At 38.5% G+C, this 17,956-nt stretch overlaps 1 protein-coding gene across 2 annotated transcripts in view; it reads left to right on the top strand.

Annotated features, from left to right (window-relative positions):
• The window catches only part of APAF1 (apoptotic peptidase activating factor 1), an 85,598-nt gene extending 68,746 nt beyond the window's left edge, over positions 1–16,852 (top strand). Inside the window, exons 22-26 of one of the 2 annotated variants that reach the window (XM_060164615.1) lie at positions 7,503–7,622; positions 7,937–8,062; positions 9,709–9,834; positions 12,125–12,271; positions 16,572–16,852. In XM_060164615.1, coding sequence (XP_060020598.1) covers positions 7,503–7,622; positions 7,937–8,062; positions 9,709–9,834; positions 12,125–12,271; positions 16,572–16,718 — 666 coding nt within the window. In that variant the 3' untranslated portion in view covers positions 16,719–16,852. The remainder of the gene's footprint in view (positions 1–7,502; positions 7,623–7,936; positions 8,063–9,708; positions 9,835–12,124; positions 12,272–16,571) is intronic. The other variant, XM_060164616.1, reaches the window with a different exon arrangement.
• Positions 16,853–17,956: the final 1,104 nt, after the last annotated feature.

The raw sequence follows: 17,956 nt of genomic DNA, 5'->3' as shown, positions 1-17,956 counted from the left end.
GGAGCATTTAATCCATTTATATTTAAGATAATTATCAATATGTATGTTCCTGTTTCCATTTTCTTAATTGTTTTGGGTTTGTTATTGTAGGTCTTTTCCTTCTCTTAATTTTCCTGCCTAGAGAAGTTCCTTTAGCTTTTGTTGGAAAGCTGGTTTGGTGGTGCTGAATTCTCTTAGCTTTTGCTTGTCTGTAAAGGTTTTAATTTCTCCGTTGAATCTGAATGAGATCCTTCCTGGGTAGAGTAATCTTGGTTGTAGGTTTTTCCCTTTCATCACTTTAAATATGTCCTGCCACTCCCTTCTGGCTTGCAGAGTTTCTGCTGAAAGATCAGCTGTTAACCTTATGGGGATTCCCTTGTATGTTATTTGTTGTTTTTCCCTTGCTGTTTTTAATATTTTTTCTTTGTATTTAATTTTTGATAGTTTGATTAATATGTGTCTTGGCATGTTTCTCCTTGGATTTATCCTGTATGGGACTGTCTGTGCTTCCTGGACTTGATTATTTCCTTTCCCATATTAGGGAAGTTTTCAACTATAATCTCTTCAAATATTTTCTCAGTCCCTTTCGTTTTCTCTTCTTCTTCTGGGTCCCCTGTAATTCAAATATTGGTGCATTTAATGTTTTCCCAGAGGTCTCTGAGACTGTCCTCAATTCTTTTCATTCTTTATTCTGCTCTGTGGTAGTTATTTCCATTATTTTATCTTCCAGGTCACTTATCTGTTCTTCTGCCTCAGTTATTCTGCTATTGATTCCTTCTAGAGAAATTTTAATTTCATTTACTGTGTTGTTCTTCATTGCTTGTTTGCTCTTTTGTTCTTCTATGTCCTTGTTAAACATTTCTTGTATTTTCTCCATTCTATTTCCAAGATTTTGGATCACCTTTACTATCATTACTCTGAATTCTTTTTCAGGTAGACTGCCTATTTCCTCTACATTTGTTTGGTCTGGTGGGTTTTTACCTTGCTCCTTCATCTGCTGTGTGTTTCTCCGTGTTCTTATTTTGCTTAACTTACTGTGTTTGGGGTCTCCTTTTTGCCGGCTGCAGGTTTGTAGTTTTCGTTGTTTTTGGTGTCTGTCCCCAGTGTCTAAGGTTGGTTCATTGGGTTCTGTAGGCTTCCTGGTGGAGGAGACTGGTGCCTGTGTTCTGGTGGATGAGGCTGGATCTTGTCTTTCTGGTGGGCAGGACCACGTCCAGTGGTGTGTTTTGGGGTGTGTGTGACCTTATTATGGTTTTAGGCAGCCTCTCTGCTAATGGGTGGGGTTGTGTTCCTGTCTTGCTAGTTTTTTTTAGCTTGCTGGTCGTTGAGTGGATCTGGGTCTTAGCATTGAGATGGAGATCTCTGGGAGAGCTTTTGCCGTTTGATATTACATGGAGCTGGGAGGTCTCTGGTGGACCAATGTCCTGAGCTTGGCTCTCCCACCTCAGAGGCACAGGCCTGACACCTGGCTGGAGCACCAAGACCCTGTTAGCCACGTGGCTTTTGACTGAACATTTTTATTCCTGTCTTAAGAAAATAATCAAGTATGGAGAAATATTTATGCACAGAGGTTTTCTTCAGTGTTATCTGGGTAGCGTTGGAGGGCAAGAGGAGTGGGGAGCCCTCAGGAAGAGAAGGAGGTGGCAGAGAAGGGGCTGCCCAGGGCTGCGTCTGCCGCAGCTCCAACCCCTCCGTGAGGAAGCACTTGTGTGTATGTACGTTCTTTTAAAACTTACTTTATATTTATCAAAGTTCCAGTGCACATACTTTTAAAAGTCATAGTATTACAAGGCTCATTATAAAAAATAGACTCCCCCATTTCTCTTTCTCTTAAAGCACCACTTTTAGCTTTTAGATGTTTCTTTTGCTGTTTACCTTCATGACCCTATACTGCATGCTTGTAGTGCTAATTCTTGATTTTTTAGGTTTGAGGGTTTATTTACTGAATTCCTTATATTAAGATGAAAATTTAGCTCTTTTTCTCCTCCCACTTGTCCTACCTCCAACATATACACACACCCTTTTGTCGATCTGTGTCATCCCGACACAGTCACAACAAAAGTTTGTTTAGGTCATTAGTGTCATTGTTATGACTAAGTAGACCAAGTGTACTATGAATGCCTTTTCTGCCTTAGTGCAATTTAGGAAAAGTCTACCTTTGGTAATAGTTGGAAATTATTTTACCCTAAATCCTTGAAGACATTGTTTTTTCCAAGTTTCAAAGCTCATGTTGAGAAGTCTGAAGCCATTTTGATTCCTAATCTTTCTCTCTGGAAGATTTTAGGATCTTTTCTTTGTCCCCAGAATTTTGAAATTTCATGATGATGTGCCTTTGTGTGTTTGTTTCATCCATTGTTTTTGACTTGCACTATCCCTTCTCAGTTTGGAAACTTACGTTTTTCAATTCATAGAAATTTACTTGAATTATTTCTTTGATTCACTCCCACCCCCCACACTCCCCATATGCTTCCTTTTTCTGGTAACATCCCTTATTCAGATATTGGATCTCCTGGACTGGTCATCTAGTTTTCTTTTTCTATGTTTCATCTTTCTGTACCATACTCTATTTTCTGGGAGTTTTCCTCAGCTTTATCTTCCAACCCTTTCATTGAGTTTTTCATTTCTACCATTATATTTTTAATGCTGGAGAGTCCTTTCTATTGTTTGTTTAATTTTTCTGTAGAGCATGTGTTCTTGTTTTGTAGATGAAATATCTTACTTCTCTGAGGATAGATGGGTATATAAATAATATATAAATTTTGTCATATACATTACATATATTTTTTCCCTCAAAATCTCATTTTCCTGCATAGTTGCTCTTCCCTCCAATTTTTTTCTATTTGGATGTTTTGGCCTCTTATTTTAAAGGCCTTCCTCAGCTGTGCGGTGATCATTCATTACCCAGAGATGGATACTAAAAGGCTGACTGGGAGCTCTGTGTATTGACTGAGACCTCCTCTGAAAGGTGACCTGGATGGGGAAACTTTGTTGTCAGTGTCTTTAGGTCTTTGTCTTGGTCTTGTCAGATTCCTAGAGAGGAATCTCTGGTCTTCTCCTGGAGGTTATAAACCTGGCAGATAGGTTCTTAGAGCTAAGTGGGGGAAGAGAGCGGGAAGGGGGGTGTGGATAGTATAATGTCTCAGAGTTTAGTGTGTAAACCTTCACTGATCCCCCTGTTCTCAAAATTGCTATCCTACCCTCAGTTGTGCTGGTATCCTTTAATCCAGAGATTCTTCTTTCTGGTTTGTTTTAGCAGTATTATTCAGCACTTTATTCTTTTTTTTTTTCTCATAATAACATTGTTTGGGATTCAATAGTGATTCTTTTCTTTTTACAGGAAATTAGTTTTCCTGAACTTTTTGAAGGGATTGGGAAGGACAACATTTCTTTCTTCACAGCTCTGCAGTTCCATGTTCTGTTGTTTTCATGAAGTGTTAAAAATAATGGCATTGTTCTGATGAGATCCCTTTGTTCTATCCCCTTCCCTCATTTTTATGGAGACCTTCCCTTTCCTTTGCTGCCATCATCCTTGTTTTTCTTACTTTAGATTCTATTCCCAACAGTTTCTCCTCATTGTAGGATTGTCCTGGTTATTTTTGAGAGTTCATAGGGTCTAGACTGCTTTAGCCCTTCCAGACTGTGCCACACAGTACAGTCAGTCTTGCACTCAGTTTCTGCTGCTGTTCCCTGTTGGTCCTTTGCACTTTTCTGTGGATGGTACTTGACTCTTTTGGGATTCTCCTGTTTTTAGGTTTGTCAGACTCATTATGCTTCCCTCTGCTTCTCCCCATACAGATGCTGTTACTGTGCAAGTCTTGCAGCTCTCCGTTTGTCCCCACTTAACTTGTATCTTGTGGTTTTGGGGGATACTATGTCACTTAACATGTTGATATTAAGTCTTGTTGATATTAGTCTTGTTGATATTGTCTGTGCATTTTTGGATTTGCTATTTTAGTTGCTTTGCTACTCTTATGGAGGCTTCAAGGAGATGCCTGCATCACTGCCATCTTCCCACAACTCCTGATACATCTTTTTTTAGCCCCACTCTCATTCCCACCTCTGGATGTACTTTGTGACCTCAGTTTCTGAGCATTTTGGGAGTTCTGTAGTGTCAGTTTTGTTGCTTTTGTCTTTCTAATGCTTTTAAGATTCGTTTTTCTTGGTTACCATTCTCCTGCGATACAGCCTCCAATGTTTTGTTGTTACCTTCTTTCTCATTCTTGACTTTGTCATTTTAGTGGGGTTTTAGAAGTGAAGGAGAAGGAGATAAATGCGTATGTTCAAACAGGAGTTAGTATGTATTCTCTTATTCTATACATATGTATATATTTCCTACAGTGGCAATGTTTAACTACACTGTTAAAACCTGTTTTGGAAAAAATCTTTTTATGTTATGTCTCTATGAGTCCTATATGATTGGAATGAAATTTGCCTTTAGTACAGAAACTTACTTATTATAGGCTCCCATGGTACTAGTGTATTAGCTCTGAAACTCAGTGTAATATTCACCTTTCTTCCTCTCTAGATGGCTTTGAAATGTGTAAAACTAAGCTACATCTGATGAAATTCTGCTGAGACATTGTATACAGTATAGTCTTTCTGTCAACAGCTAAATTCACAGGTTTTATGACCTCCTTGAAGATCAGATATTCTCAGCCAGAGGGAGAAATAATTTCTAGGAATATTTTTAGGATCCAAGTTAGATTATTTGTAGAAATGAGCTGTGTTTCATCCTCTTTTTCTGCTCTACTCAGAATACTTTTTACATTTAAAATGTTTTAATGCATGTACATTCATGCAACAAAAATCTTGGTAGGTATTTCCAAGAATTGACTGGTTGGGTTTTTGTTTTATAGTTTTTTAATGTTTTAATAAATAATTAATTGGAGGTTTGTTTTTTTTCCCCGCAGCTTTACTGAGGTATAATTGGCAAAATTGTATTATGTTTAAGACACATAATGTGATGATTTGATATATGTACACATTGTGAAATAATTACCACAATCAAGTTAATTAACAAATCTGAAAACCCCTTACATAGTTGCCATTTTGGAGGTTTATTTTAATCATCTTTGTATCCCCAGTGCCTGGAATGTAGTTGGGGTTTGGTAAATCTTTGTCAAGCTCAATTAAAGTTATTGCCAAAATTTGAAGAATCAGCTCTCTTGATTATAGCACCTAGAGTTGTGAAAGTTGAGGTCTGTTTTGGTAGTTTTTCTTAAAAAATTTATTTATTTATTTATTTTTGGCTGTGTTGGGTCTTCGTTTCTGTGCGAGGGCTTTCTTTAGTTGTGGCAAGCGGGGGCCACTCTTCATCACGGTGTGCGGCCTTCTCACTGTCGCGGCCTCTCTTGTTGCGGAGCACAGGCTCCAGACGCGCAGGCTCAGTAGTTGTGGCTCACGGGCTTAGTTGCTCCATGGCATGTGGGATCTTCCCAGACCAGGGCTTGAACCCGTGTCCCCTGCATTGGCAGGCAGATTCTCAACCACTGCGCCACCAGGGAAGCCCTGTTTTGGTAGTTTTTGATCTTTTACCTTGATGTAAATAAAGCCCAAGTAGTAGCTGTGTTTACCTGAGCCAATGAATGAGAATATATTGATTCTTACAAGTACAAAAAGATTCTTTAGCATTTTTTAAAATTTAAATTTATATAGCTGAAAAAATTCCAGTGTGCATACATTGCAAAAACTATAGCTAATTGTAGAGACATACCCAAACTTAACCTTTATACATGTGACTGATAATGCTGGTGGAAGTTTAGCTATTATATAAGGTGATTCAACTAGCACAGTATGTTTGAGGTCAACAAAAAAGGTATCCTTGTCATCATTGCCTTATCAGAAAGCATCTGCAACAAAAGCTGCTAAGGCTAGTCTTCATTTCCCCTCAGTGATTGTCAAATTCTTTGTTATATCTGCTCAGGAAGGCTCTCTGACTTCTTGATGTGTGGAGGGTAGCAGTAAGAACCTCAGTCAGGAGTGAGCATTGAATCAGACACAGCTGGGAATGGCAGTGCCAGTCAACCTGGAAGAGCTGTTAATAACAGCCACTGATCCTCTAGTCCGGTAAAGCCCAGACAGTAGGAGGAGGGAGCCAGAAGGTTCCTAGTGGTAGCGGTCCAGGGTATTTTATGTTTAGTCACACAGGATGCCATTTTTCCTGATATGATTTGGGGAGCCAGAAAGCTTCTGTTTCTTCCCCCTACCTCAGCATATCTTATTGCGCTCTTAAAGTGCTGAAATTCCCATTTCATCCTCTTTAGAACTGCTCTCACTTCCAGCTCCTCTTCTAAGGTCCCTTGCTCTCATACAAGATACCCTACTTCTGTGAACGAACACTCAGACAGAAAAGATGGAGATATCTGAGAGCCAGGGCTCGGTGGGGCTGGGAGGGTGATTGCTAAATGTGGAGGACAGAGGAGTAAAGAAAGGGGGTAAGAGAGGTGAATTTCTTTTACAATTTTGCCTAAGCCCAGTAAGAAAAGCCTTAAAGGCATTTCTACTGTTTAACCTTCACCAGTCAAAAAGGAGACCCAGAATATTACTAATGTGCATACCTGAGATGGTGGCTGCTTTTTCATTATCTTTTTATTCCCAATATTAAAAAATAGAAGAAAATTCTGTGGGAGACTCCCTGATTGCCCACAGCTCAGAAGTCTAGCTTCAGGCTCTCTGGGCTGTTTCTTTGAATATCTTTCTCAACTTTTTTCCCTACTGTTCCTTCTATGTATCCTGTTCCAGTCAGATTGAACTATGAACAGGTACCTGTAATCTTTCCACATTTTCCTGCTCCTGTGCTTTAACTCTAGCATTCATTCTCTTTGTTTGAAGTGCCCTTCTCAGTTTGTGAATCATAGTTCCAGCTCATTTCTCGAGCCTACTTTGAACGCATTTTCTCCAACATTGCAATCTCTTCTCTTTCTCTTGTATCTGAGGAGTTCTTCCTGGAGTGCCATGTGAAACATAATGTACTATATCACTTTTGTCATTTTGAGGATTGCATTAGGGCCTAGGTAAGATCTCTGAAGCTCAGAAATTCCACGACCTGGTTTGAAGCTGCTCTGGTCAACTGACCTTCCCAGGCAATAGGGCCAGTAGGATTCAGTAGCTTCATTGGAGCCAGAATCTGGACACTTGGCCTAACTTGTGAAGTTTAGAAATCTGTGAATATGTAATTGGGATAATTTTCTTCGGAAAATTTAATCAGATGGTGAGCTCATGAACATATTGTGACTTTTCTCTATCTTCTGGTATAATTAACTGCTCTCCAAGCAACTGAAGAAAACAGACTTTATTTAGGAGGAAAAATATTTTATTTTGCCCATAGTCAAGTTAATTAACCCCAGCTTTTCTCTTCTCTGTCTGTAAAATGGGAATACCGTATTCTTACTTGGTTTTCTTCTTTATTTTACTGAAGTGCCATGAGGATGAAAGACTTTAGACAAGCGAGTGATACACCTCCACCTCTCTAATGGGATATTATGGGGAAAGGGTTATAGCAGACTTATTTCTCTGATATTCAGGTATGGAATTGGCCATCAGAGGAATATGTCTTTCTGCAAGCCCATCAGGAAACTGTGAAAGACTTTAAACTCTTGAAAAATTCAAGATTGCTTTCCTGGTCATTTGATGGAACAGTGAAGGTAATTTGAAGCACACATTTCTTTTAAAAAAAATATTCTAATATTGATCGCATTGATTATATTGTGACAGCCAAAAGCAGGTGGCTGATATGTAAATACTTAAATTTTTAAATTTCTAAAATAGAAATGCCTGTTTTCTGTCTACTGCAGTCATCCATCTGCTGTGTGTTTATGAGCATTTGTACTAAAAGGCACTTAAAGAGGTCAGAACAACCAATGTGCTAAAGCTCTTGGTTTATAGGATGTCTTCTGGCTGTTTATGCTCAGTAAGACAAAATGTTCTTAATTGTCAACTTCTGAGTTTTTCTTTGAAGGTATGGAATATTATTACTGGAAGAATAGAAAAAGACTTTGTCTGTCATCAGGATACAGTTCTTTCTTGTGATATTTCTCCTGATGCAACCAAGTATTCTTCTACCTCTGCTGACAAGACTGCAAAGGTAGGCCAATTGGTTGAAAGGTGCATGCATAAGACCTTGGTATTTGTTATGTATTATGAGTCCAACTAATGTGTAAAACAGAATAATAAGTTTCTGTCTACATGTCTGTCTCATTTTGTGAATTTTTGGAGGATGCCCATTGACATTTAGTTTGTGTCAAATAGATTAAGTGAATGACATTGAGGATTTTTGATTTCTCCCTTACTGATAACTTTTGTCTGTTAGTAATCAAAGGCAGTCTCTACTGAATATTTTAGGCAATAAAAAGCATTGAAAGAGATTTACATTTAATTGTACACCCACAGTAAATTTTTTTGTAATTGATGTAAATCGATGCTTTTAAAAATCACATTCCAGTGAAATGATGCTCCCTGGTTGGGGACATTGAATACTCCATTCTCCATTCTCTTCTTTTTTCTCCATCTTTGTTAACGGCATCATTATCTACCCGTCTTTCCAAACTGTGAACACTGGAGTTGCCTGGGACTCTCCTGTCTTTCGTGCTCTATTGATTACTCCTCAGTGTCTCCTGGATCCTTGTTCTCTTCCTTGCCCCACCCTGAAGACCAGGCTCTCCTTTTTTATTGGTGGACCTGCCACTGGTCTGTACTTCCTCCGGTTTATCTTCCCTACTGCTGCCCGAGTTCCCTGTTGAAACTCCTCTGTGACCTGATGGTTTATAAGCTCAAGTCCTTAGCCCATCACCACCTCTTTCTGCTACATTGTTCCCTCTGTGCCAGACTACTTCTACTTCCATCTTTTTGTGTGCACTGTTAACTTTCACTTGATACAACCTTGTATCCTTTTTTACCTGGAAGCATTATGACTCATTCTTCTAGACCTAGATTTAAGGTCAGTCCTTCAGTGAACCCTTTCCTGGCCCTCAGGCAGGATTAGCTGCTCCACCCTCAGTGTTCCTATTACATATTACTCATGTTAATTTACTTCATACCACTGTTGGCTCAAACATTTATGATTAAACTAGAAACTTTTCAAGGACAGGGACTGAAACCAGTTATCTTTGCACCACCAGTTCTTTGCTCACAGTGCCTGGAACACATTTTCAGTTTAAGCTTGTTAAATGGTGATGGCAGAACCACCAGGGAGAATATTGGAAGGAAAAGAACAGCCTTTGGCTGCTAAGATAGTAGGATGGTATAGGGACTAACCTTTAAAGTACTCTTGCCGTACGTTAGGCCCTTTGCTAGGAATTTCAGTCTCTATTATCTCATTTAATTTTCACTCTATAGGTGCTATTGTCTCCATCATACAGATGAAGAAACTGAAGCCAGAGAAGCTTATGTGGGTTGTCCTAGGCCAAGGAACTAGTAAATAGTGGAGCCAGGACTCCACTCAAGTCTGCTGTACTCCATAGACTGCTTTGCTATTCTTCCTTCTAAGTCTAAAGTTAAGGAACCTGTGACTTTGATCCTTGAGCTTAAGTTTACTTGAGTAATTAAAGGGAAACTCTAAAAAATGAACCAGGTTGCTAGTTGGCATTTGGGCCTCTCATGAAAGTTTATGAACTGTTGAATGTTAGAACTTCATATGATTGAATTTATGGCTAACTAGCACTCGAGGCATGGTTTATAGATGCTTATTTCGAGTGTATTTACTATTCCTAAACAATCTGAATTGCCTTCCAGATTTGGAGTTTTGAGCTCCTTTCCCCTCTTCATGAATTGAGAGGCCACAAAGGCTGCGTGCGCTGCTCTGCCTTCTCTGTGGACAGTAGCCTGTTGGCAACTGGAGATGACAACGGAGAAATCAGGGTAGGGTGTTTGCTGACATGAAAGCACTGCTCTCCTTATAGCTTTGGCTAGCCCTCTGTACCATATCTGGGGCCTTTGTTAATGTGACAGGGAAGCACAGGCCCCAGGGTTCTGGTTGGATGAGGCATTCTTTGTTCTCTTTCTTATGCACGTTGTGTTCACAGCTGCACTTCACTGCAGAAAAGAATTCATTTTAGAGTTAAAGTGAAGCATTTCCCATGTATGTGAGGAGGCAGATGCCCTAGTTATTTGCAGTTGATTCTGTGCTGTTAGCTTGAGAATGATTCATCTTAATTCTTGGACCTGAACCAAAGATTGTTTTTAGTGGCAGAATGTGAGGAAAATAATTTTTGTAAATTGTTGTCTAGATTATAAATGAATTGCAATTCTGCTGTTTCCTGCACTGAAAGGTCTCTTTAGGACTATATCCATTAGGTAGTCAGCATTTAGAGTGGAGCCTATTGCCATCCTCGTGGGATTGTCTGCCTCTGGTTGTGTTAGAAGGATTGGGCGGTTGATGGAAAAAGTTTGGGCATTGGGGGTGGCTGCTTTGGTAACTGGTATAATCAGGAGAGTCTTGTTTTTTGTATGTTATTTTGTTCTTTTTTACGAAGCAGGAATTAAAATTCAAGGAATAGGTAGGTATATAATGCAGAAGAATGAGACAGTATGCATTATGCAGGAATAGGGGCATTATCAGATAGGCTTTCCAGGAAAATTAAGATTCTCTTGCTTGAGGACTAAGTAAACAACCTTCTGTATACCATTCTCATAAATGCCATGCCAGCCAAAGGGGCAGGACTGCTTTGGGAACATTCATTTTGCTCTGAGTTTTCACCTCTGGATGAAAGGGCTCTTTTACTGGTTATGAGGCAGTGTTTCATTTTCCAGAAACCCCTAAAGGTAAAAATTGTCTCTTTAAATAAGGGTTATTTAAAAATTTTTCTTTAGTACATTAAAAAAATTTTCTGTTTTTCTTGATTTTTCAAAATATAGGAAAGCTATTAATTTTATATATATATATCTTCTATCTAGCTATCTTACTGAATTCTTGATAATCAGTTTTTCCATTTGATTCTCTTGGATTTCCCAGGGGACGTTTACAAATGATGATTTTGATCATTTTCTTTTGCTATTTATGCCTCTGTTTTTCTTATTCTGATGTATAATTTCTTTGAAAAATTAGAGTACTGCTCATATATTAAGTATCACTGGAAATAAATGAAAATATTAGTATCTATAAGTAATTGGGTTGTTTTTAAGAGCTTAGTAAACTAATCTTAGTGAATGTATGTGTATATGCTTGCTTGCTTGTTTATTTTATACATATAAAATAGAAAAAAATACATACACACACACACATATATATATATATATATATATATATATATATATATATATATATATATAACCTTACTGGGACTTAACTGTTTAAAATATATATACTTTAGGTGTTTGAATAGTGTCTGTCAATATTCTTAGTGGTAGATCCTGAACTAGAATTCTTTGTTCTTTTGAGGTAGTTTATTTGTTAGGCCTTTTTTGTTTATTCCTTGCTTCTCCCATCATACTCTTTTTTTTTTTTTGAATTTTTTAAATTTTTGGTTGCGTCGGGTCTTTGTTGCTGCACGCGGGCTCTCTCTAGTTGCGGCGAGCGGGGCCTATTCTTCATTGAGGTGTGCAGGCTTCTCATTGCGGCGGCCTCTCATTGCAGGGCACGGGCTCTAGGTGCGTGGGCTTCAGTTGTTGCAGCACGCAGACTCAGTAGTTGTGGCTTGCGGGCTCTAGAGTGCAGGCTCAGTAGTTGTGGCTCACGGGCTCTAGAGCGCAGGCTCAGTAGTTGTGGCTTGCAGGCTCTAGAGCGCAGGTTCAGTAGTTGTGGTGCACGGGCTTAGTTGCTCCACTGCATGTGGGATCTTCCCAGACCAGGGCTCAAACCCCTGTCCCTTGCATTGGCAGGCGGATTCTTAACCAGTGAGCCACCAGGGAAGCCCCATACTCCTTTTATTCAGTGAAAGAGTCACAGTATTCTAATCAGTCACTCTAAGTCATTTTGTTATATTTTTTGGAGTATAGTTAATGATAAATATTGTAAATAATGCATTTTAATTATAATTAGTAATTTTTAAAAATTTGCACAGGAGAGAATGTAATCTAAAAAAATTCCTAAGGTATCACTGAATTGTAATTATATTTTTAAGAAATATTTCCAAATATGTTCCAAATGAGATAGATAGATATATAAAACTTCTGAGTAACCCTGTTAATGAACTGTGTATTGTTTTTATAGATATGGAATGTCTCAAATGGTGAGCTTCTTCATTTGTTTGCTCCGATTTCAGTAGAAGAAGGAGCTGCTACTCACGGAGGCTGGGTGACTGACCTTTGCTTTTCTCCAGATAGCAAAATGCTTGTTTCTGCTGGAGGATATCTTAAGGTAAGGGTTTCTCAAAGACTGAAAGAAAAGAACAGCCTGTATCCTACTTTCCAAATTATTTTCACTTCCTGTGTCTCAGTTGGGCCTCGTACAACCCATCAGAGAGGAAGGGTGATTACTGTTATCCCGTTCTGAGTGACAAAACTGAGATCTGCAAGGCTGCATTCTTCAGATCTCTTGGAAGTTTTGATGACAGTGTTAGGGATGTTCTGAGTCCAGAGCTCTCATCCTGCCCCAAACAAAGTCTTAGGCGATCAGAATGACTAGAAAGTGGGGTGTTTAACTTAATTTGATTTTCTACTTCACTAATTGTGAGCTGTGTTGGTTGAGTCTTTAAAAAAATTTATTTGTGAAATTTCCTTTCTTAAGTATTAGTGGTAATGGTAGTGGTAGTCGTGGTAGTAATAATAATAAAAATAGCAGCGGCAGCATGTTGCTTTAGAGTTTACAAAATGCTTTACTTACATCATCTTATTAGCCAGCTTTGCGAGGCTTAAATTTTATCATTCTTGGTTTGTAGGTGAGGAAACTGATGTTCACAGAGGTTGTGAATTTCCTAAAATTACTTAGTAGATTGCCTTATACAAACTTATTATTAGCAAATACTGAGGCCACAGTTGAGCGTGTTGTGGTGCCTCAGGGTCGTTTTTTGGTGCTTGCAATCTTTGTATCCATCCACTCACTAAGAATGTATTAAGTGCCCACTGTGTGCTGGCACTGCTACGTGGCACAATGTTTAAGACTTGGTTCTTGCCCAGGTGGTTGACAGTCTTTGGAGGAAGCAGACAGTAAATAAATAAAGTCTCTAAGTGTAAGAGGGGTTCTGGGACACATTTGCATAAGGATAGTAGAGGCACAAAGGAGAGGACAGTTCTACCTTTGGGAGTCAGCAGAGGCTTCCATTGGAGGGGAATGCTTGAGCTGAGTCTTGAGTAGTGATTTACTTGTAAAAGGGGTTGAAGATGATACTGTGTATTGTACTGATCACTTCAAATAGATCCCTAATGAATTAGACCCTAATGAATTAGATCTTACGATACTGTTTTTTCTTACTGAAAACGTTCAACTGTAGGAGATGATTCTGATTAATTGTCTAATATAGTATAGATGTTCAGAAATATTTGAATGACTGAATTGAAGTTTTTGGTTATATGGGACCTATGTAGATGCAATTTTATTTAATGTAAAAATCTAGCTTATAAAAAAGATAAATCAGAGGGCAGTTTTTAGCTCTATGAGAGGATGTATGTTATGATTCCTTTACAAGTTTACATTGAAAATACAATGCTGCTTACAAGGTGTTGCATTAACCTGTACCTAAATAAAGGTACACCTTTATTTAGTTATTAGGGGATTGTGAGACTATCACCACTTGTTCTTTAGTGTAGAGATAAACTGCACTCTTAGTCTGTTCTGAGGATGATTCTTAGAGGAGCGACATTGCTGTCTTTGTGTTGGAAGCTGGGAGTCTTCAGCCGTATTAACTGCTGAAAAACTTAACTGCTCAGCTTTGACACTGAGCTTCTAGAGACCATGTCTTTTGATGCTCTGTGCACCATAGAAGGGTATCACATAATTGTGAGTCTGGCTTACAAGATATGATAGAGATCAGTGACTAGATTTCCAGAGTTCCTGGAGAACCTTGAAATAAACAGCAGAATCGATGTTGAAGTTATGTCTTCAGGATGAAAGAGCCTATAGCCTATATATTCAGTCTGTATATTTCAGTGGCAATCAGGCTGTTCTTCCTTTTGGTTTGATTACTAGCATGGTTAAACTGGTTGTGATATAGCCCAGCCTGCATCTACCCAGCATGTTCATGAGACTATCTAAGAGCACAGAGCAAATTAAAAGTAAAAAGGAACAGCTGCTGTAATGTCCAAGAAAATAGGCCTTTTGAGTCTGTTTACTTTATAATCCAAGCTGTATGAATTGAATGTCAGTAAGATAAAGTAGGTATCCAGTAGCTAAAAAGCTCTTAACTTTCAAAATTATTCCTATTTATAAGTAAAAAATAATGTAATTTAGTTGTGTTATGCCACAGAGTACATACTGTTAGAATGACAAGAAATCCACATTAATTCATACTCATGAGGAGAAAGGCTGATTTGAAATATGAAATACATGATGATAAATTCAGGTTTTCCATTACATAGAGGCAACAGAATATAAAGGTCAGGAGTGTGAGACTTGGGGCAGACTACCTGAATTCAAAGCCCGGATCTGCCACTCAGTAGCTTTGTGATCTTGCACAAGGTGATTTAGTCTCTACTTTCTCATCTGTAAAATGGGTGTAATAATAACACCTACCTCATAGGGTTGGGAGGGTTAAAGGAGTTAATACAAGTAAAATACTTATACATGGTGGCACATAGTGTACCCTGAGTAAATGTTAGCTATCTTTTAAAAATTGAAGTATAGTTGATTTACAGTGTTTCAGTTGTACAGCAAAGTGACTCAGATATATATATATATATAAAAAATATATTACAATATAATATATATATTATAATATTTTATATATATATATATATTCTTTTTCAGATTCTTTTCCATTATAGGTTATTACAAGATGTTGAATATAGTTCCCTGGGCTATACAATAGGTCCTTGTTGTTTATCTATTTTATATATAGTAGTTTGTATCTGTTAATCCCAAATTCCCAATTTATCCCTCCTTCCATAAATATCCCTGCTATTTTTTTTAATTTACTTTATTCCTTAAAGCAGATTTAATTTCTCAGCAAAACTGAATGGAAAGTACAGAGTTCCCATATACCCACCCCTTCCCCATGTGCAAGCTTCCCCCACTGTCAACATCCCCCACCAGAGGGTACATTTGTTACAGCTGATGAATGTTCATTGACATGTCATTATCACCCAAAATCCATAATTTCTTTTAGGGTTCACTCTTGGTGTTGTACAGTCTGTGAATTTTGACAAATGTATAACGACACGTGTCTACCATTGTAGTATTATACGGAGTAGTTTCACTGCCCAGAAGTCCCCTGCATAAGTCCTATTTAATATCATTGTCTTTTAGTCCATATTCACATTAGTGGCTGGGGTAGTGTTTCCAAGTCGAGTGGTCTGTTTTAATAGAGGGAAAGGCAGTGGGTGCACTAGGTTTGGAAGCCGGATAACTCTTCCACCTCTGCCACCTGCTAGTGGTGTTGCCCACAGTGACAAGGCCTTTCTTCTCTCTCAACCCTGGTTTCCTTACTTGTTAAGTGAGGCAGTTGGACTAGGTGATCTCTAAGGGCCTTACTACCTCTACGATTTGCCTCTAGCGACTGTCCTCTACAGTCTTGATTACACTGCTATTTTATAAAGCAAAATTGTTAGTCCTGGAAAATTTCAAGTTAGTACATGTTGCTTCATTGAGGTTTAACTTAAGTCCACAAGGTATACTTTTACCAGTTACCATTACTAATAACTAATATTAGTATAACTAATAACTAATGAATAGTTGACCCAGTCACACGAGCAAGGCGGAATGCTAGGCATTGCCATGGACACAGAAGTGATCATTGCATTCATAATACTCAGAATCTTGATGTACCTGAGGCCTTTTCAAAAGGTGTTCATGTACATGGTCTCTTTTGCCTTCATCTTAGTTGTGAGATATGTAGGTAAGCTTCATGATCTCCATTTAGTAAAGGAATATAAATATTGTTATAATCTTAGTGAATTCAGTAATTGGGAAGAGAAAGGAAGGACTTGGCCAGAGCACCTGCTACATTTGAGATGTTCAGTATTTATTTAGTAAATAAATATATAGACTTTTAAATAAAAAACTTGGTCATGGGCTCTTGAATCACTCCTGGTGAAAGGGAAGATTCAGTAGAGAGAACATTCTATCCTGCAGCCCGTATTATCAGTAGTCTTGATAGCTGCCAAAATTCCTGTCCATTTCTGCAAAGGGGCATTTTTAGAGAAGAGAGGGTCATTCTTTCCATTCCACTGAGAAGGATATGCAGACAGGAGAATTCAGTCCAGCCATGGCCATAATGGGCTTTGTGTAGCCTTCTGTCTGCAGCTCTGAGTAGGCTTCATGTTTCTCCAGCATGCCTTACAGTGGGTTTAGGTGTAGGGTAGCTGTGAGGCAGTCACCAGGGTTAATCAGGAATGGTGGACTGGGTTGATAATACTGTATTCAGCATTAAACCTTAGACATCCTTCCTGGTGTTTGCTTTAGTTTGGGAGTGGGGAGGTGATGGGGTGAAGGATCCAGCTGGCACTGCAGATTGTCTCACACTATAATTGCCAACCTAATAAGAATTTTATTTTTCTCTGAACAGTGGTGGAATGTTGTCACTGGGGAATCCTCACAGACCTTCTACACAAATGGAACCAATCTTAAGAAAATACATGTGTCCCCTGACTTCAAAACATATGTGACTGTTGATAATCTTGGTATTTTATATATTTTAAAGATTTTAGAGTAAAATAGTTAAGCAGCGATGTAAGTTGAACTCTTTTAATTTTGAATTGGAAAAAAAAATCCTAATGAAACTGTATTTCAACTTTTTATAAAGCTGTGAATTGTTTTGCAGTATTGCATTCAATACGAAAGTGTTTGTGGGTGGATGAATACTATTAATGTAGCTTTTCCCAAATGAACACACCTTTAATCTTACTTTTCATAATCATCATCATCATTTTTAACAGTTTGTCCTTAAGATACAAATGAAAATGTAAATATGTACCTTGTTATACCACTGGTAAAATTCTCCCTTGATGCATTCAAATTGGTTGACATAATTAATGAGAATAATTTGAAGGAAATATATATTTTAATAATATTATGCAGGCTGTGCCTCAGGGTAGTAGTGGCTTGATTTCTGAACCACATTTACCCCAAGGGGGTATAGTTCTCACAAATATAATCTCAGAACTTATGTGCACCCCTTAAACTTGCTTTAAAAATATTGTGTCTACGTGCACAGTTTGCAAAATTTCCTTTAATTCACTTGATAAGTGAGTCTTAGCTTTCAAAAGTACTCTCTGTGAAGCAAAAGTTACGTGTGTTGGAGTGCGTAGATTTTGTTGGTCTACCTTTTCTCATTAGCTGATGGCAGCCCCGGGCTGGACCTGCACTCTTAGCAGTCAGTCTCTGAACTGGGCACTCTCCTGCTTTCTCTGGTTTTTTACATACCAGACTTCCTACTTGACTGAACTTAACCTTTCTTAATCCTCACTTTTCTCTCTTTTTTTAAAGTAATTGCTCCACAGTTAAATGTTAGTAAATCTGAATAATTGGCGAGGAGCCAATTTTAATCATAATTTTTAACAGAATTTTTCCAAGATATAGAAAATAGTAAAAAATAATTTTCTGGGCTTCCCTGGTGGCGCAGCGGTTGAGAGTCCGCCTGCCGATGCAGGGGACACGGGTTCATGCCCCGGTCCGGGAAGATCCTACATGCCACAGAGCGGCTGGGCCCGTGAGCCATGGCCGCTGAGCCTGCGCATCCGGAGCCTGAGCTCCGCAACGGGAGAGGCCACAGCAGTGAGAGGCCCGCGTACTGCAAAAAAAAAAAAAAAAAAAAAAAAATTTCTTCTAATTCCATTTACTTTTAGATGAACGGCATTGCCAGTGCTTTTCTCTTAGTGAATTTCAACAGAATTCTCTGTGGTTTTCTACACAGTACTGGAAGAGTCATTGTGACTGCAAGATGTCACTTTT

This window comes from Lagenorhynchus albirostris, chromosome 11, assembly GCF_949774975.1.
Source record: "Lagenorhynchus albirostris chromosome 11, mLagAlb1.1, whole genome shotgun sequence".
NCBI classification, from domain to species: domain Eukaryota; kingdom Metazoa; phylum Chordata; class Mammalia; order Artiodactyla; family Delphinidae; genus Lagenorhynchus; species Lagenorhynchus albirostris.
This window is presented reverse-complemented; position numbering and strand designations above follow the sequence as displayed.